Genomic DNA, 21,775 nt, shown 5'->3' on the forward strand with positions numbered 1-21,775 from the left:
TGGATACATTTCTGCCAACGATGAAAATGTTTTCTGAAGCTGTCACAGTAGAAGTCGACACTCTGTTTCTGAAACCAGTCTCTTAGTTCTCTCAGCGTCTTCATCAGAAGCATAATGATGTCCCTGCAGATCATCTTTCATTATCGGGAACAGATGGACATCAGACATTGCTAAATCTGGGCTGTATGGAGGATGCCGTATGGTGGTGAGATTCAGTCTCTGAAGTTCTGCTGTGGTGGCACATGAATTGTGTGGTTTGGCATTGTCATGCTGCAGGAAAACATTTCATATTGTGCTTGTAATTTTTCTCTGAGTGATACGACGATCGTCCTGAATCAATCTGTCAACATTTTGCTAGTGAAACTCAGTGGTTGGTGTCACAGGACATCCAACTCTTTGTTTGTCGCGCGCCTCAACATCATTATACTTACACGCCCAACGACATACAGTACTCACATCAACACAATCACCTTAAACTGCTTTCATTCTCTGAATCTCCTTTGGGGTGACACCTTCTGGTGTCAAGAATTCAATGACTACACGTTGCTTAAATTGCATAGACTGACCATCTGTACAGGTTTCTGTACTTTACACTGTAACAACACAACCGATCAGTGCTAATGCTTACCACCAACTGGAGCTGTAGAGAAGAGGCCACGGAACAAGCCAATACATACTGCATACCAATGCTGCCAAATGTTAAAGATTTAAGAAGGTGGAGGCATTACTTTTCAGTGAGCCCCAGTAACAATGTTAGCTGCTTCTGTGAGGCAGTCAGTGTTTGTTATAGATCTACAGAAACCATTGTTATCCTGAACTGTCCCATAGATCTTGTAGAGAATCCTGCATTCAAACATCCTGAGCTGCTGCTCATCTGTACTCATTAATGTCCATTGTTTCACATCCTGTGTTTATAAATGGCCTGATTGTTATGCTGTGTGTTTGCAATTTCAGTTGTGTATTTGGTCATGACCTGGAGGACAATAATTTCTTAAATGTGTTGACAGCAATCTGCAGTTGTTTGTTGATGATGCTATGGTGTACAGGAAAGTGTTGGTGTTGAAGGACTGAGGGTACAAGATGACTTGGACAAAATTTCTAGTTGGTGTAATGAATGGCAGCAATCTCTAGATGAAGAAAAATGTAAGTTTATGCAGATTTGGGAGGGGGGGGGGGGTAGGATGCAATTTTTGGGTATCTCATTAGCAGTGTCCTGCTTGACACAGTTACATTATTTAAATATCAGGGCGTAACATTGAAAAGCGATATGAAATGGAATGAGCATATGAGGTTTAGGGAAGTGAATGCTGAATTTGTTTATTGGGAGAATTTTTGGAAAAGTGGTTCATCTATAAAGGAAACCATATGTAGGACACCAGTATGACCTATTCTTGAGTACTGTTAGTGTTTGGGCTCTGCACCAGGTTGCATTAAAGAAAGAGCTCGAAGAAATTCAGAGGCGAGGTGCTAGATATGTTATCGGTAGATTCAAACAACATGCAGATATTACAGAAATGCTTCAGAAACTCAAATGGGAATCACTGGAGAAAATTGAGAGAACTGGCATTTGAAGCTGGCTGCAGAATGATTCTGCTGCTGCCAACATACATTCTGCATAAGGACCAATAAGATAAGATATGAGAAATAGGGCTCTTATGGACACACATAGACAGTTACTTTACTCTCTCTCTATTTGCAAGTGTAACAGGAAAGGAAATGACTAGCAATGGGACAGGGTACCCCCTGCCATGCATCGTATGGTGGCTTGCAGTGTAGATGCAGATGTACTGAGTAAGGATGCAGAGTATTATTTCAGTTCACATGGTATTTGTTCTGTTGACAGACCGTAACAGAAGGATATACATGCCATTTTTCGTGTGGAACAATAGGCCTCCATTATGCTGGTAACTGTAAAGATAAAATTACAGTCTAAAAGCATTTCAAAAAAATTGCCTAAACAAAAAATGGTTCCATTAGAGCTAATGTATGTGCTGCATTTTCCAAGAACTGTGAATTCGGTTTACAGTAACAGCACTAAAAGATGTTTACTGCATGCTGCATTTTGTAGGTCATTTGTAATACTGGAGAGCTTGCAGAAGAAGAGATGTGTTTCATGGTAGTGAAAATCAAAAAATGCTTACAGTTCTTAAGGTATCCATTTTACGGCCCATCTTCACTGGATGTTTTTGTCTTGTTGTGGTCTTTTCTACTTCCCCTGAAAATAAGGAACACTTTTTTAACATCCTGTATACACACACAAAACAACAAAAGTGTTGCATATGCATATCATGCAGATGTGTTGCTATTGCACCTGTCCCTACACCGATCAGAAACTCACTCCTGATGTTTGTAAACATACACACAGCTACCACAAGCACTTCCTACAGATAGACCACCAAACTTGAAAGGATTGCAGAATTTTAGTAAGTAAAGGACGAGGGGAGACACCTGCAGAACACTTCAGTGAACATTCATCATGCCCGGAAGGTTATTTGGAGCAGTGACTGGGATTGCATCATCAGTTTATGTGCAGAATGCTTGTCAGAAAGGGAAGTCACTGACATTTGCATCAGAATGAAAGTGATGTGGTGCAGACATGGAATCTGTTCCAGGTGACAGGTAGTGTTGAAGACCTACACTACAGAGCATATTCAAGTTCAACAGGTGCACAGATTGATCGATATGTGCAATTTTTGAGTGAAAGGAGCTGTGGGCTGAGTGCTCCAGAACTCAGTTTGGCACTCAAGGAGGCTACAGGATGTGTTGCAGCAAACTGTTAGTAGATGATTGCATGATGTAAATCCCTGTTCCTGATGACCATGGCAAGGATCATGTCGTACTGATAGACAAGAAATCGTGTAGAACACTCTCTCCCAGACTGGTGACGGGTGTTGTTTATGAACAAAACATGGATATATTTGTACCCTGATAAAGACAGATAACGGGTTAGGAGACATCCTGGTAATACTGAACTCTTCCAAAGACGGTGTCCCACATGTGCGATGAGGTGGTGATGGTGGACTAATCTTTGGGTGGCATTACGTATACCCATTATACACTCTTGTGGTTGTTGAGGACAGTTTCGCTGCCCTAGTGGGTCCATATCGCCAGCAGTTTGGTGGCAATTTATCTTGATGGATAACAACTTGCGTGCTGTTCTAATAAACATTCTCCTTCACCTGAATGGAGTGGCCTGTCTTTTCCCTGAACATGAGCCCAATCGAGCATGTGTTGGATCGAATGAACAAACTATTTTTGGTCGTTGACAACAGTTGTGTACCCTACGCAATCTACACAGAATTACTGTTGAAGAGTGGGACAATTGGACCAGGGTAGATTTGTTGATCATCTCATCAGTGGTATTCCACGAAGAATTCTTGCCTGCAACTGTACAAAGGTGTGTTCCGCTGTGTACTGTTGGTGATAAGGACTGCTGTGATACATCCCTCCCCCTCCACCACCCCATGGTAACAAGCGATTGTGTCGTTACACAAATGCTTTTTTGATTTGGTGATCTGGACAGATTGCAAATTAATACGTATGCAAGTCTCAGAGCAATCCCGCCTCCCCTCTTCCCACTCCCCACTCCCTCCATGCCAGAAAATCAAAATAAAGGGGTGATGCAAAATTTTTAGTGATGTGTGTATATTTTCCTGTCTCACGTTCCACAACTGATATCGTTGTTGGTTTTGACTTCTTACCAAGTCATCGTCAGATGATCTGCTTTAAAAGCAAGAAAAGGAGGATGGTAAAATACTAGGAAACCAAATTCTAAATTGAATTATCTGCAGTGTACAATCTCGCATACTTTAACCCATTATACAGTAACTTGTCAGCTTCAGAGACATCGAAAAGCACTCACAGTGTAAACATGTCCGTGCTCTGATTGATGTAACTGAAGGCTACAGCTGTCTTTGTAATCATATAAAGTTGATAATTGTTAGATTGCAAATATATTCTTAACAGAGTTCATAGTGTAAATGTGAATGTAAGAGAAAGCCTTCTAAAAGTGAAAACCAGTAAAAAAAAATTACTTAACTATTGGTGTAGAAAGCTTGGCACACACTAAGAGGAGGATAGGTGCCTGCCAGCAGACGCGATCTGCAAGTAGTAAACTGGTAGATTACAGTCACAAGTGTACTCTGAAGATACTGTATTAAAGAGTTTTTAAATCTAGCTACTGTTAGACAAGTGTGATTCGGGAGGAAAGCTAATGTGAGCAAAGTAAAGTAGAAATTAATGCATCAGGAAATACGTTGATACATGAAGATGCTCGGCTCAAATGAACTAGGCTTCAGAATGGTCCCATACCAGCACCTTCGTTGCTGAAAATAGCTGTTAAATGTGTAAACAAAAGCACAGTGAATTTTCTAGAAGTCCAGGCTGGTTGATACATTTCTAAAAGAAGAAAGCCTTGGTGTTAAAAAAGATGTTTACATAGAGTTAAAAGACTTTTGCCAACTTTGACTGAATGGTGGTTGCTATCACTTTTTCCTCCAACACATGAAGAATATTACACAATGGGTGTAAATGCATTCACAACTGTTTTATTTTATAAAGGTTATATAATTGGATGGATAGAAGAAATCTGCTCACCAAGTAGCGGCAGGAAAAATATATATAAAAGTTAAGACATTATTCAAGCATTCAGAACCAGTGGCTCCTTGTGACAGAAGGGTTGAAGGGAAAGGAAGAGGGATGAAGGAAAAGGAGTGACGAGATTTAGGAAATGGGGAGCGTTATGGAAAAGTCCCCCAGAACTCCCAGTTGTGGAAGACAGTCTGGCAACATTACCTTTCCAAACGTCTGACTGACTTCTGATGTACAACGTCCATCCTGGTCACCATGACCCACTATATGTTCACCCATAATTACTTCTCCTTTGAAGTAATGGTGCACAAACAAACATGTGCCACGACAGTGGACATCAGATGGGACTGTGCTGTGCTAACCTATTCCTAAACCATTTAGAGGAATCCTTCCTAACCATCAAGAATCTCAAACCTCTCACTTAGTTCAGATTCACTGATGGCATCTTCATGATGTGGACTGAGGGTAACCATTCCTGTAAAACATTGAACCCCATTCACTTCACCCTGCCCTCCTCAACCAATGAAGACACCTTCCTCTATGTAAGTATCCACCACAAGGATGGCTAAGACCTACTAACCATCAGTTGTACCTCCACTTTGACAACTACCATCCATTCCATAACAAGAAGTTCCTTCCATACAGCCTTGACACCTGTGGCTGTTGCATATGTAGTGATGAGCAGTCCCTCTCCAAATATGCTGAGAATCTCAGTGAGGCCTTCACAGACTGAAATTACCCTCTCAGCCTTGTCCAGAATGGAATCTCACATGCCTTGTCTCTCCAGTCATCCACCACCTCACACACACCCACTGTCCAGCCACAAAGCAGCACTCGCCTCGTGACTTATTACCATTCAAGACTGGAGCAACTGAATCACATTCTCTGCCAGGCTTTTGATTATATCTCATTCTGTCTGAAAATGACAGTATCCTCGCCACTCCTCCCACAGTAGTATTTCACACCGACATTACCTACACGGTATCCTTGTCCATCCTTGTTCCATCCTATGCCTGACCCCTTATCACACGGCTCATACTGCTGCAGTAGACATAGAAGCAAACCCTGCCCCATACATTCTCTGACTACCATCTTCTACAGTTCTGTCACTGCATCTCTGTCCCTACCACAAAGGCAGGGCAACCTGTGAAAGCAGCCACAGTGAGCTACAAACTTAGCTGCAACCATTGTGCTACATTCTATGTGGGCATGACATCTAGACTTTCCGGCCGCAAGAATTGCCCCCACCAAACTGTGACCAAGAGACAGCTGGACCACCTAGCTGCTGAATGTGCCACCAGTCTTGATGTGCTTCACTTTAATTGCTATCTACAATCTTCCAATCAATACTAGCTTTTTCTGAATATGCAATAGGGAACTCTCCCTACACCATATCCTCGGTTCCCGTAAGTGCCCTGGCCTCAACAATCTCTAGTTGCTATCTTCCACCTGCCTATCACCTCTTGTGCTCCCACTGTCGTATACACATACCTCCTGTCCCACCAACATACCTACAAGTCCTTTCCTCCCCTCATCTTTTCTCCTCTCTTTTCCATCTGCGCCTCCTCCCCACTCTTACGCCCCCCCCCCCCCACCCCCCCACCCCTCAAATAAAGCAGACCTATTGTGTCCCCACATTTTTCTGCATGCCTCCACTGACAGCACTAGATCTTCCCCAACCTTGCCCAGCTTTTTCTCTGCTTCCCCATCCCATGCCTCTTCCTTAATCCCCCCTCCACTTCATTCCCCAGATAGATTGCTGCTCTTGTCAGATGTGGTTGCAGGTGGGCCTAAGTGCGTGGAGACAGTGGCCATGTCTTTGAGAGTTGTTGTGTTCTACTTCCGAAGGAGGGCTGTGCCTGAAAGCTGAAAAATACTTCTAGTGTTCTGTTTCATTGTGCCTGCCTGCAACTCAACACTACCTCGATGTGTTCAGTAGCTATCTATGCTGTCCCTATTGTTGTAATTCCATCCTGAACTTTCCATTGTATATTCCAGAAGACATTACCATAATTATCGATTTAAGTAGATTAGTACTAGCCAACGTTTTGTCAGTATACTTTACAGAATTAGCTGCCAGTGGCGGCTTCTGCATTTTGATGCACAACTTGGCTCAATCCATGTCCCAGAAGCCGCAGTGCGTAGAGTTGTCGTGTTTAAAAAGTTTCTCATTATCTCTGTAGGCGGAAAGGCTGTCCGTGGCTCCACCTGTCTCCCGTTGCATCCGGGCGGGGCGTAGCTCGTGATGAAGCACTGAGGCAGCAGCTGGCCCACGAGACGGGGGCACTCGCATTTGACTCGGAGTTCGATGCAGTGCTCGATGCCGTGACTGGGTCATGCAGAGACAGCTTCCTCGTAGCGCGCGGTATTGCTGACTACCGCGACGGCGGCCGTCCAGGGGCAGCAGGCTCCCAGTGGCAGCCGTATGCCGCCCTCGCGGCTGCAGCGGTTGTGCGCTGCATCGTCGAGAGAGTCCCAGCTGTGTGTGACTAGGTGAGCTACTGGGTCACTATCCTTAATGTAGAGTGAAGTCGGGGCTTACGGGCAGTTTATCGAGGTAATTTGGAGAACTGTAGTAAAATATCACCACCAAACTTATATGCATATGTTAAAATTAGCAATGACCTCTAAACTTTCTTCAGTCCCACCACTGGTTAATCCTACAACATGAAAGGTATACATCGTAAAACTAGATCTCCTATTTACTGATTAATGTGGTTTTACTGCACAATCCTTCATATGGGAATAACAATAACTAGACTAGATGAGATAAGATATACTTTTCGTTCCATAGATCCATATCCAGGAGATCCTCCATAATGTGCAACGTGTCAGAAGACGAGAATACATAAGACTGCTAATAAACTGTCTGACAAAAGAAGTGAAGCAATCAAAGACATGGTCAGATGTCAAAGTAATTTTGTATACAAACACATCATAGGCAGATATGTAAATGATTAGAGCAGCAATTCTGTTACAGTTAGAAGGGCCATAATAGTATAATAGTGTTGTTAGTGTTTAGTGTTGGTACCACCCTGGAAAGTTGTATAAAGAAAACAAACAGCATCGGACATTAAGTGATTACTGTGAAGAACACAAGCACACTGTGTAACTCTTTGAAACAGCATTATCAAAACCTTAAAGGGGTTTCATCGTGGATCCCCATATTGTCAGGTTTTTGGGTCATGCAACATCCCGATGACAGTGCCGAATGTCGGACTGCGGGGCAAGGCATACTTCTCGTAGAGGTTCCAGTCTGCCATGTCTGATTACCGTGAGGAAGAATTGCGGTATTATGCACCGAGCACATCCTGACACCTTCACATCTGTGCCTGTCATCTGAGAACAGGCAATGGACATTGTGCAACATTCTGTGTCATTCCACAGCATTGGCTAGAGATTGGACTACAGCATTACTGTCCAGTGGGTGGATTGCCATTAATATCTCAACACAGATGGCTGAATTTGTAGTTGTGCTGCTTTTACTAGGAAATAAGGATTGCTTATGAATGGCAAACTACCCAGGATGACCACGGTCGCTGAGTCATTCCGACCTGGGGATAGGTCCCATTCTTACAGTGTTTAAGAGAGGTACGGCAGTGTTACTCCTGGCATCACAGTGTGGGCAACTTCGGGTGCGTCTTCCTGTCTCGGCTGGTGGTAACTGAGGGGAACCTGCATGTGGGGACAGCCTTTGTCCCCACCGGTGGGATTTGCATGTTGACTTTTCTTCAGAGTGCTGATGACCCTAATGTCGAGTGCCCCTTGACCCGTATCGCCGCCACGATTGAGGGAACTCTTATTGCAAATGGTAAATCACGAACATCCCACATTCCTCTCGTACGAACGTTCTTAAGCAGGAAAATCCTTGTCCATTCACGGCACGTGTGTATACGAACTCTATGCCAAACAAGGTATGTGTGGGACCAGTTCAATGTCAACTCGGTTCCAGTATCCATATCCATGATATTGAGGACAAGTTACAACAGTTACAAACCATTTTGCACCAGGAGAGGGTACAACTGCATTATGACGTCCTGCCCAGTCAAGTCGGTGCCTGCATCCTGGCCAGAGGGGCTGCATGTCATATTGATATTGCATATCCACTCAACATGAAGTATCACTTCATTTCCTCCTCCCCTTCCGGACACTTCAATTGTTTGTTGGGCAGTGCATTTTAGTTGGAGTGCGTTCAACAACTGATTCTCTCTCTCTGTCCCCTTGTCACCCACAGTAAATCTGCCACACTGGCCGTTGTTACTTTGATTAGAATATTCTTTAATTTGGTCTTTCTCACTATTGCTCAGTTTTGGTTGTGTAAGCATTTTCAAGTGTCTAAAATGTATGCCAGGTGTAACATCACTAAAATGCAAATATAAAAACAACCATTAGTAGTTTATTCGATGGAATAAAAATTGAAATAATGTAAAATGAAAGAGAACTTACATTGTTTAACCAATCGCAGGCATTTATGGGTTACTATCGAAAACTTTGTCATAATTTTTAAAGTGCAACGTATGGCCTGTTATGGAAAATAAAAATGCAAGTAGCATTAAAAATTGGTCAATATACAATAGCGGATAATGTCAAATGGTAAAATTAGAGTGGCAATTCTTCTGGAAAATCTGGGATTCTCGGGAAATTACATTTTACCCCGGGAATTTCAGGAATTTCGCAAAATCTCAGGGAAATTTTATGTTTTTAACATAGCATTGAAATTTAAATTTATGAAGCTTTATAAATGACAAATTTTTAAATTACTTAATATTTCAAAGTGTGCTAATAATACTAATGTAATTCCTTGTAAATTATCAATGTTCAAAACTGTGGTCAAACTACTGCTTAATATATATGTGTCATCTAAAAGGAAAAAAAGGTGTTATTGTAGCGTGTGTGCACCACCCACCCCCTCCCTCCCCTCTCCCCTTCCCACTGACAATCAGTTCATCAGAAACTTCCTGGCAGATTAAAACTGTGCGCCCGACAGAGACTCGAACTCGGGACCTTTGCCTTTCGTGGGCAAGTGCTCTACCATCTGAGCTACCGAAGCACGACTCACTCTCGGTACCCACAGGTTTACTTCTGCCAGTAGCTCGTCTCCTACCTTCGCAGGAGAGCTTCTGTAAAGTTTGGAAGGTAGGAGACGAGGTACTGGCAGAAGTAAACCTTTGGGTACCGGGCGTGAGTTGTGCTGCGGTAGCTCAGATGGTAGAGCACTTGCCCGCGAAAGGCAAAGGTCCCGAGTTCGAGTCTCGCTCGGGCACACAGTTTTAATCTGCCAGAAAGTTTCATATCAGCGCACACTCCGCTGCAGAGTGAAAATCTCATTCCAGTTCATCAGAAGCTTCTTACGACACCATCTTCCTCTCATACCTGAAATTCTCTGCGATTTTTCTCCCTTGTTTGAGCAGCCACCCTGTAAAATATTTCACTAAATTGTCACAGTTTAAAATAAATTTGATGAAGTTTGTTCCTTGAATTTCTGTGTTGTAACATACCAAATGCAAGTAAGTCTAACAGCATACTGCGCAAAGTACAATGACAGCTTGTCGCCAGTTAGACTAAATGAGAAGATATGCTCTGTGTGTTGTACAAAGTTACGAGAAATTTATAAAGACCACCCAATGATCCATGCGTACAGAAAAAATGCTAATCCTTTCCCTTCCTGCCATTCATATGTGTGCTAAGGACAAAATAAATGGGCATTCAAATCATCTGAAGCTACATCTACACTCTGCAAACTATCATGACTTTCATGGCAGAGAGTATGTCCCATTGAATCATTGAGGTATGCAGTGCATACAGTAATTATTCTAATCGTCTTCTCACAATCCCTTTGTGAGTGATTCATAGGAGGTTCTAGTATATCCAGAGAGAAATCATTTAAAGCCAGTTCTTGCAACTTTAATAGACTTTCTCGGGATAATTTACCTCCGACTTAGTCTGCCAGTTACATTCCTTCAGTGTTTTGTTTGTGACAGTCTCTCACAGATTAAACAAACGTGTGACACTCTCCCAGAGATTAAACAAAAGCTGTCACCATTCATGCTGCCCCTCTCTGTATACGTATGAAATCTCCTTTAGTCCTATTTGGTACTGGTCCCACACACTTGAGCAGTATTCTAGAACCAATTGCTTGAGTGATTTGTAAGCAGAAACAACATGAACAGCAACAATCCCAACACACAGCCCTGGGGAAATGGCCACCAATAATTCTTTAGGCTTCTCTTAAAATGAACTTTATTAGTAGCTAAACTTTCTATTGCTGCTGGCAAGTTATTGAATCTGTGTGTTTGTGAATAGTAGCCACCTTTCTGAACCAAAGAAAATGACTTAAAATATTTATGTAAATCATCCTTATTTTTTGTTGTTGATTCCATTATCTGAGCTGTTGGTTTGCCGAAAAAAGAAAAAAGAAGAAATGGACAAGTGAAAATTTTACTGATACTCTGATGATGCTGTACAAACTTCTTTATGTATGTAGATGATGAAATAATAATAATAAAGCCCATGGAGGCCCGGGAAAAGAATAGGCCTTCAGTACGTTCTGCCAGTCGTAAAAGGCTACAAAAAGAACAAACTAATAATAGTGCTAACCCTCCTTTTAGTATGATTAGTTGGTTCAGGACAGAACTAATGAAGTCTCGGACAAGTGCTGTCATGGTTGGGGACGACGCTTGAACCCTATGCCCATCCACAATGGTAATGACACTGCTAGCCACCCGGAAAATGATTTAAATCCAAATAGAGGTGTTTTGCAGGATATGCTTCCTGCAACCACACCGCAAGGAAAACCAAGACAGAGGATGAGATGGTCAGATGAAGTAAACCGACACCTCATGTTCTGTTATTACCAAGCAACAAACTTAGGAAACAACACAACTGGATTCAGATCACAAGTATTACCAGATACCCAGAATTAAAAATTTTAACAGAACAACAACTAGCTTATCAGATCCGTGTAATAATCAAAAACAACAGGATACCTCAGTCAGAATTAGAAAACATCAAACAACAAGTACAGCAAATATTGGAACAAAATACTGTGCAATCAAAACAAGAAGAAAATACAGCAATGGGCTCAAACACCCCAGAGGAAACAAACAAAGAACAACACGCATCAACTAAACAATCAGAGGAAAACAAAATCTTAAGACAGCCACCAGAACAAGCAAAAATAGAACACGAAGTGACACACATATTGGATATAGAAGAAAAATTTCAGTTGACGTACATAGAATACAAAACACACATACAGACATCAGACCATTCTTGCATAGACCACCACATAACCCACAAGTCGAAAGAACAATAACAACTATCAACACAATCATACACAACAAAGTAAATGAAAATACAACTACGGAAGTGATAAAACTACTGATTTATATAGGAGCACTCACTACACTAAATATACACACTAGGCAGAGATCAGAACAAACCAACACACAGAAGAGATCCACAAAACCAGCATGGCAACACAGGCTCATGACACAATTTACAAGAAATGAAATACGAGACAAAAAACAAAAAAGGTTAGGTAAAATCTCACAACAAGAAGCGATAGAGCAGTTAGATGAAAAGAAGCAGAAATTACAAGCATCGGCCAAACGACATAGAACATACAAAAAAGTGAAAATAGAAGGAAACAAAACCAGACATTCAATACAAACCAAAAGAAATTTTACCAGACAATAGATAACACACACATTAAAATAGACAACCCACCAAACATAATAGACATGGAACACTTCTGGAGCAACAGAAAATGCTATATATGCTTTCACTGATCAAATATTAAATGCTCTGAATAACCGGACATCACCCATTGGTATTTTTTGTGATCTCTCAAAGGCCTTTGATTGTGTAAATCATGGAATTCTTTTAGATAAGCTAAATCATTATGGTTTGAGTGGGGCAGTGCACAAATGGTTTAATTCATACTTAACTGGAAGAATGCAGAAAGTTGAAATAAGTGGTTCGTGTAATGTTAAAACAGCTGATTCCTCAAACTGGGGTGCTATCAAGCACGGGGTCCCACAGGGTTCGGTCTTAGGTCCTTTACTGTTCTTGATATACATTAATGACTTACCATTCCACATTGATGAAGATGCAAAGTTAGTTCTTTTTGCTGATGATACAAGTATAGTAATAACATCCAAAAACCAAGAACTAAGTGATGTAATTGTAAATGATGTTTTTCACAAAATTATTAAGTGGTTCTCAGCAAACGGACTCTCTTTAAATTTTGATAAAACACAGTATATACAGTTCCGTACAGTAAATGGCAAAACTCCAGTAATAAATATAGAATTTGAACAGAAGTCTGTAGCTAAGGTAGAATTTTCAAAATTTTTAGGTGTGTCCATTGATGAGAGGTTAAACTGGAAGCAACACATTGATGGTCTGCTGAAACGTCTGAGTTCAGCTACGTATGCTATTAGGGTTATTGCAAATTTTGGTGATAAGAATCTCAGTAAATTAGCTTACTATGCCTACTTTCATTCACTGCTTTCGTATGGCATCATATTCTGGGGTAATTCATCGTTGAGTAGAAAAGTATTCATTGCACAAAAACGTGTAATCAGAATAATTGCTGGAGCCCACCCACGGTCATCCTGCAGACATCTATTTAAGGATCTAGGGATCCTCACAGTAACCTCACAGTATATATATTCCCTTATGAAATTTGTTGATAATAATCCAACCCAATTCAAAAGTAATAGCAGTGTGCATACCTATAACACCAGGAGAAAGGATGATCTTCACTATGCAGGGTTAAATCTGACTTTGGCACAGAAAGGGGTAAATTATGCTGCCACAAAAGTCTTTGGGCACCTACCAAACAGCATCAAAAGCCTGACAGATAGCCAACTAACATTTAAAAATAAATTAAAAGAATTTCTAGATGACAACTCCTTCTACTCATTGGCTGAATTTTTAGATATAAAGTAAGTAAAAAAAAAAAAAAAAAACGTAATCATTAGTGTCATGCAATATTTTGTGTAATGTAATTTCTTGTACAGACATCTTTTATTAACCTGACACGTTCCACATCATTACGAAGTGTCGTATTCATGATCTATGGAACAAGTATTAATCTAATCTAATCTAATCTAATCTAATCAACTTGGTACAACATAACAGGTATGCACGGTGGATACAAGCAGAAACAGACACATACAAGATGATGCCACAAATGCCTGAAGTGATAATTTTGCAACATGAAGTCACCTGAGCAATTATTTCTACACACCATTCGAAAGCCCCTGGAAAAGATAAAATAGCAAATTTCTGGCTGAAGAAGTTCAACACATTCACATCTAACTAAATTATTTAACAGTTACATTGCAGACCCATACACATTCCCTGATACACTTACACATGGAATAACTTATATGAAACCTAAAGATCAAGCAGGCACAGCAAACCCAGCAAAATATTGCCCCATAACATGCCACAAACAGTATACAAAATATTAACTGCAGTCATTACACAGAATTTAATGACACATACAACACAGAACAAAATTATAAATGAAGAACAAAAAGGCTGCTGCAAAGGAGCATGAGGATGTAAAGAGCAACTGAAAATAGATGCAGAGGTGACATATCAAGCTAAAACTAAACAAAGGTCGCTACATTACGCATACATTGATTACCGAAAAGCTTTTGATAGTGTACCACACTCATGGTTACTACAAATATTGGAAATTACAAAGTAGATCCTAAATTGATACAGTTCCTAAAAATAGTAATGAAAAATTGGAAAACTACACTTAATATCCAAACAAACTCAAATAATATCACATCACAGCCAATACAGATTAAGCGTGGAATATATCAAGGAGACTAATTAAGTGCTTTATGGTTCTGCCTTTCTCTGAACCCACTGTCCAACATGCTAAATAATACAAATTATGGATATAATAATACTGGAACATACCAACTCAAAATCACACATTTGCTATACATGGATGATCTAAAACTACTGGCAGCAACAAATCAACAACTCAACCAATTACTAAAGATAACAGAAGTATTCAGCAATGATATAAATATGGCTTTTGGAACAGACAAATGTAAGAAAACTAGCATAGTCAAGGGAAACACACTAAACAAGATGATTACTTATTGGATAACCACAGAGACTGCATAGAAGTAATGGAAAAAACAGATACCTATAAATATCTAGGATACAGACAAAAATTAGGAATAGATAACACAAATGTTCAAGAAGAAATAAAAGAAAAATACAGACAAAGACTAACAAAAATACTGAAAACATAATTGGCAGCAAGAAAGAAGACAAAAGCTATAAATACCTATGCTATACCAATACTGACCTAGTCATTTGTAGTAGTGAAATGGAGTAACACAGACCTAGAAGCACTCGATACACTTACATGATCACAATGCCACAAATATAGAATAAATCACATACATTCAGCAACAGAAAGATTCACATTAATCAGAAAGGAAGGAGGAAGGAGATTTATCGACATAAAAAACCTACATTATGGACAGGTAGACAATTTAAGACAATTCTTTATAGAACGAGCAGAAACTAGCAAAATACACAAATCAATCACTCATATAAATACATCGGCTACACCACTGCAATTTCATAACCACTTCTACAACCCTTTAGATCACATAACATCAACAGATACGAAGAAAGTAAATTGGAAAAAGAAAACACTACATGGCAAGCACCCGTTATCATCTAACACAGCCACACATCGAACAAGACGCATCCAACACATGGCTAAGAAAAGGCAATATATACAGTGAGGCGGAAGGATTAATGATTGCAATACAGGATCAAACAATAAACACCAGATATTACAGCAAGCATATTATTGAAGGGCCAAATACCACAACAAATAAATGCAGACTTCGCAAACAACGAATAGAAACAGTAGATCACATCACAAGCGGATGTACAATACTAGCAAATACAGAGTACCCCAGCAACAATAATACATCAAGAACTTGCCATACAATTTAAACTAATAAAACAACACATTCCCACATACAAGTATGCACCACAAAATGTACTGGAGAATGATGAATACAAATTATACTGGAACAGAACCGTTATAACAGATAAAACACCACCACATAACAAACCTGACATCATACTCACCAATAAAAAGAAGAAATTAACACAACTAATCGAAATAGCCATACCCAATACAACAAATATACAAAAGAAAACAGGAGAAAAAATTGAAAATACATCCAACTGGCTGAGGAAGTCAAGGACATGTGGCATCAGGATAAAGTTGACATAATACCAATTATACTATCAACTACAGGAGTCATACCACACAATATCCACCAGTACATCAACGCAACACAGCTACATCCAAACGTATGTATACAACTACAGAAATCTGCAATTATTGATACATGTTCAATTACCCGAAAGTTCCTAAATGCAATGTAACATATACCGTACAGTTAAAAGGAAGTCACGCTTGATCAAGGTCCGCGTCACTTTCCATTTTTAACCAGACATAACATCTGAGACAGGAAATAATAATAATAATGATAATTTTGTGTGTCTCAATGGCTTCGTGCAAGTCTTTCTATTGGATGCGCACTCAGCGCCTTGCATGTTTCTAACCCTCTCCATTGAGCAGTGAAAGGGGACCTAAAATGTAATGTGGAATCCAAAACTAGTGTTGTTTCTGGTGACTCCCCTTCAGAGGTGAAGGCCAGTCTCAAACAAAGACTCGGGCATCCACAATCCAGCTGAGATTCAATCCTGCAACATCTTTGTTTCCAGGCACACAATTTGCTGCTAGCTCACAAGGCCCAGCATGTATGTAAGTAGTTCATCTACAGGTTTTGGTGAGTGAGTTTGCAGGTATCAGATGACGTCATACATGGCCGTATCTCTTGGTTGCAGTATCTGAAAAGCTTAAATTATTACACCACCAAGGGACTGTAGATCTTCATACCTGACGAAAATTTCAACTTGATACTGCCACCCATTTCTGAGAAAAAAGGTTCTGTACTGTCAGACAGGCAGACACATAACAGGAAAGTGATCGTACAGGGGTTCGGTTCTTACCATTTGCTTTACAGCACCTTAAAAAAGAGATATGATGTTTATGACAAGTTTCATTGAGGAATAAATCTATTGGGAAGCTGTATTTCGTATCTCCAGTTCATCGAATAGGCCTGGACAAGCTGTTCTCGAGTTCATACTACAAATAATTTGTATTTATCAAACAGTGGAAAATCCAGGGTGGAATGTAACAATATTCTTAGGAGAAAAGTTGCTACTCACCATATAGCCGAATGCTGAGTCGCAGATAGGCACAACAGAGATTTTAACACTTAAAGCTTTCAGCCAATGGCTTTTTCTCAATGATACACACACTCACGCAAATGCAATTCTCACTCACTGACTGCTTCACAGCCTGTACCATATGGATCCTTCTCACCAACAACAGCTTTTCTGAATTGCGCAGGTGGGAACTGTCCCTGCAATACATCCTACGTTCCCGTAACTCTCCTGGCCTCAACCTTCATTAGTCACTGTCCCCACCCTTCCAGTTCCTTGCCTGCTCCCATTCCACCACTACACAATTGTCATTCCCATCACCACACCCAGTCCCTTTTTATTTATTTTATTTTTACTTTTATTTATTTCTCTCCTTTTCCACTACTTCCCCTCTCCCCTCCACCCCCACCCTCCCACCACCCACCCCTGCCTGCCGCCCAACCTGCAGCACTTTACTGTCTGCCATTCCCACTCTCCACGCCAGCCTCCTCCTTTCCCCCACCCAGTCACCACTCCCATCATGCACTGGAGCTGCTGCTCGCAGTGTGAAGTGTCAAAATCTTCTTGTTGTGCCTATCTGTGACTCAGAATCTCCGCTATATGGTGAGTATCAACTTTCCGTATCGGAATATAATTTGTATTTACTCGTATTTGTACTGCAGAAATGCTTGCTTGATGAGGTAACTCAAGAAATGAAGCCATGTGACATTATAGAATGAAAGTGAAAGAGATAAGCCACATTCTTTATTTTTGTATCATCTATGTACTACAATACCCATGTTGCAAATAAAGATTTGTGTAGGTGCTTCAGTGGTTATGTGGTATGCTCTTCCCAACTGAATTCATCAGCGAGTTCTAACACTCTAATGACCTTATTGTCCATGGGATGTTAAATCCCATAGAATACACACACACACACACACACACACACACACACACACACACACACACACATACATACAGGGAAGAAACCTCTTGCAAGTTGCGCACTGCATATAGTGGATTTGTCGAAGTTTAGTAAAAAGAATTTTTTTTAAAACCATTTATTAGTGCCTGTAATAATTTCAGTAACCACTTTTGCTAAATGAATGGACAGAGAACAACTTTCTGTCTTGGGAACACTCAGTACCCAGTTCCTGAGGACGCTCAGCTGCACAACTCGAAGGAACCGAGAGCTCGCGACACCACATCAGTCATTTTGAGCTTCCTCCTCAGTGCTAGTTTTCTGGAATGCCAGAGATGGAAGCTTGTGCTCACATGTGTCATTTTATCCTGCCACCGTCTTAAATTAAACTTGGGTTAACACTTGGGTTAGCACTCGCTCCCCTATTTTGCCCAATGGAACATTCTTATTCTTTACTCAATTACTTCTTTTACATTCTCCCACCTCGGATGATCGGCCCACCTTCCTCTCTCCTTCCTCTTTCTCTCTGTTTTGTATTTTTATAACTCAGACTACATTTAATTGCTCTCCATCTTTGCTTCTCACCCTGTCCCTTCCACCATCTTTGAACTGAAAGTGGTACTATTCTTACCAGTGAGGTACATACAGGCATAAGGTACACGTGTCAATTCACGATAAGACTGTTGAGCAACAAGAATGATGCACTGTCAAAAGAGAGCACGCATTCCAGGTTTCGAGCAGACACAGTTTCATGTGTGGCGCAGATAACAAGTGCATCAGAGTTTTACAGTGAAATGGCCTGGCAACTAGAAATGTACCTTCAAAGTAGAAGTATGTGGGACAGTAAGAGTCTTATGGGAAAAACATGTAAATCGTACACAGATCCACTGTGAAATTCTGGCAGTATATGGTCCAAATGCAATGTCACATCAAAGCGTAGTAAAATTGTGCCAACAATTTACCCAAAGCCAAACAGACACAGATGATGCCAATCGGGAACAGGCGACAGATTTGCAGTACTCGCATTGTCACTATTGTGGCCATTGCTCAGAAGCTGTGCATCTCAGTAAACAGTGCTCATTCTGTCAGCCAAGATCATCTGCAGTATCGGAAATTGTGCTCACACTGGGTTCCACGATCACCGTCACATGCACACAAATGCAAGGTTAATGGCCATAAAGGAAAGGTGGTGTGGAAAGTTAAGTGAAGGCCGTGTTCTGTTGAGTGACAGTGCAACAACCCTCACAACTTTGCTTCAACATCTTCAATGGTATGTTGAGAAACATCTACTATACACTCTATATCTTCCACTGTGTGATGTCCTCCTTCTCAAGCTGAAAGAACATTGTGGGAGAAGGAAGAGGAGGGGAGAGGAGTTTTTAAATTTGACATTCACACAGCAGTTGTAAAATGGTTCTGTGACTGAGGAATGGATTTCCGTTGTTGAGGAATTGAACAATTGGTTAAATGTTCTGACAGAGCCTTGGTGTTGTTGTTGTCTTCAGTCCTGAGACTGGTTTGATGCTGCTCTCCATGCTACTCTATCCTGTGCAAGCTGCTTCATCTCCCAGTACCTACTGCAACCTACATCCTTCTGAATCTGCTTAGTGTACTCATCTCTCGGTCTCCCTCTACGATTTTTACCCTCCACGCTGCCCTCCAATGCTAAATTTGTGATCCCTTGATGCCTCAAAACATGTCCTACCAACCGATCCCTTCTTCTAGTCAAGTTGTGCCACAAACTTCTCTTCTCCCCAATCCTATTCAATACCTCCTCATTAGTTACGTGATCTATCCACCTTATCTTCAGTATTCTTCTGTAGCACCACATTTCGAAAGCTTCTATTCTCTTCTTGTCCAGACTAGTTATCGTCCATGTTTCACTTCCATACATGGCTACACTCCAAACAAATACTTTCAGAAACGACTTCCTGATACATAAATCTATATTCGATGTTAACAAATTTCTCTTCTTCAGAAATGCTTTCCTTGCCATTGCCAGTCTACATTTTATATCCTCTCTACTTCGACCATCATCAGTTATTTTACTTCCTAAATAGCAAAACTCCTTTACTACTTTAAGTGTCTCATTTCCTAATCTAATTCCCTCAGCATCACCCGATTTAATTTGACTACATTCCATTATCCTCGTTTTGCTTTTGTTAATGTTCATCTTATATCCTCCTTTCAAGACACTGTCCATTCCGTTCAACTGCTCTTCCAAGTCCTTTGCCGTCTCTGACAGAATTACAATGTCATCGGCGAACCTCAAAGTTTTTACTTCGTCTCCTTGAATTTTAATACCTACTCCAAATTTTTCTTTTATTTCCTTTACTGCTTGCTCAATATACAGATTGAATAACATCGGGGAGAGGCTACAACCCTGTCTCACTCCTTTCCCAACCACTGCTTCCCTTTCATGCCCCTCGACTCTTATTACTGCCATCTGGTTTCTGTACAAATTATAAATAGCCTTTCGCTCCCTGTATTTTACCCCTGCCACCTTTAGAATTTGAAAAAGAGTATTCCAGTCAACATTGTCAAAAGCTTTCTCTAAGTCTACAAATGCTAGAAACGTAGGTTTGCCTTTTCTTAATCTTTCTTCTAAGATAAGTCGTAAGGTCAGTATTGCCTCACGTGTTCCAACATTTCGACGGAATCCAAACTGATCCTCCCCGAGGTCTGCATCTACCAGTTTTTCCATTCGTCTGTAAAGAATTCGCGTTAGTATTTTGCAGCCGTGGCTTATTAAACTGATAGTTCGGTAATTTTCACATCTGTCAGCACCTGCTTTCTTTGGGATTGGAATTATTATATTCTTCTTGAAGTCTGAGGGTATTTCGCCTGTCTCATACATCTTGTTCACCAGCTGGTAGAGTTTTGTCATGACTGGCTCTCCCAAGGCCGTCAGTAGTTCTAACGGAATGTTGTCTACTCCGGGGGCCTTGTTTCGACTCAGGTCTTTCAGTGCTCTGTCAAACTCTTCACGCAGTATCGTATCTCCCATTTCGTCTTCATCTACATCCTCTTCTATTTCCATAATATTGTCCTCAAGTACATCGCCCTTGTATAAACCTTCTATATACTCCTTCCACCTTTCTGCCTTCCCTTCTTTGCTTAGAACTGGGCTGCCATCTGAGCTCTTGATATTCATAAACGTGGTTCTCTTCTCTCCAAAGGTCTCTTTAATTTTCCTGTAGGCAGTATCTATCTTACCCCTAGTGAGATAAGCTTCTACATCCTTACATTTGTCCTCTAGCCATCCCTGTTTAGCCATTTTGCACTTCCTGTCGATCTCATTTTTTAGACGTTTGTATTCCTTTTTGCCTGCTTCATTTACTGCATTTTTATATTTTCTCCTTTCATCAATTAGATTCAATATTTCTTCTGTTACCCAAGGATTTCTAGCAGCCCTCGTCTTTGTACCTACTTTATCCTCTGCTGCCTTCACTACTACATCCCTCAGAGCTCCCCATTCTTCTTCTACTGTTTTTCTTTCCTCCATTCCTGTCAATTGTTCCCTTATGCTCTCCCTGAAACTCTCTACAACCTCTGGTTCTTTCAGTTTATCCAGGTCCCATCTCCTTAATTTCCCACATTTTTGCAGTTTCTTCAGTTTTAATCTACAGGTCATAACCAATAGATTGTGGTCAGAGTCCACATCTGCCCCTGGAAATGTCTTACAACTTAAAACCTGGTTCCTAAATCTCTGTCTTACCATTATATAATCTATCTGATACCTTTTAGTATCTCCAGGGTTCTTCCACGTATACAACCTTCTTTCATGATTCTTAAACCAAGTGTTAGCTATGATTAAGTTGTGCTCTGTGCAAAATTCTACTAGGCGGCTTCCTCTTTCATTTCTTAGCCCCAATCCATATTCACCTACTATGTTTCCTTCTCTCCCTTTTCCTACACTCGAATTCCAGTCACCCATTACTATTAAATTTTCGTCTCCCTTCACTATCTGAATAATTTCTTTTA

At 40.6% G+C, this 21,775-nt stretch overlaps 1 protein-coding gene across 10 annotated transcripts in view; it reads left to right on the forward strand.

The window, feature by feature from the left end:
- Window positions 1-21,775, forward strand: part of LOC126293735 (uncharacterized) — a 113,838-nt gene that overhangs the window by 76,472 nt on the left and 15,591 nt on the right. For all 10 annotated transcript variants that reach the window (XM_049987069.1, XM_049987071.1, XM_049987072.1 and 7 more), the window contains one exon: window positions 6,774-7,083. In XM_049987069.1, the coding sequence (XP_049843026.1) occupies window positions 6,774-7,083 (310 nt within the window). The remainder of the gene's footprint in view (window positions 1-6,773; window positions 7,084-21,775) is intronic.

The sequence above is a fragment of the Schistocerca gregaria genome, chromosome 10 (assembly GCF_023897955.1).
Source record: "Schistocerca gregaria isolate iqSchGreg1 chromosome 10, iqSchGreg1.2, whole genome shotgun sequence".
Taxonomy (NCBI): Eukaryota; Metazoa; Arthropoda; class Insecta; order Orthoptera; family Acrididae; genus Schistocerca; species Schistocerca gregaria.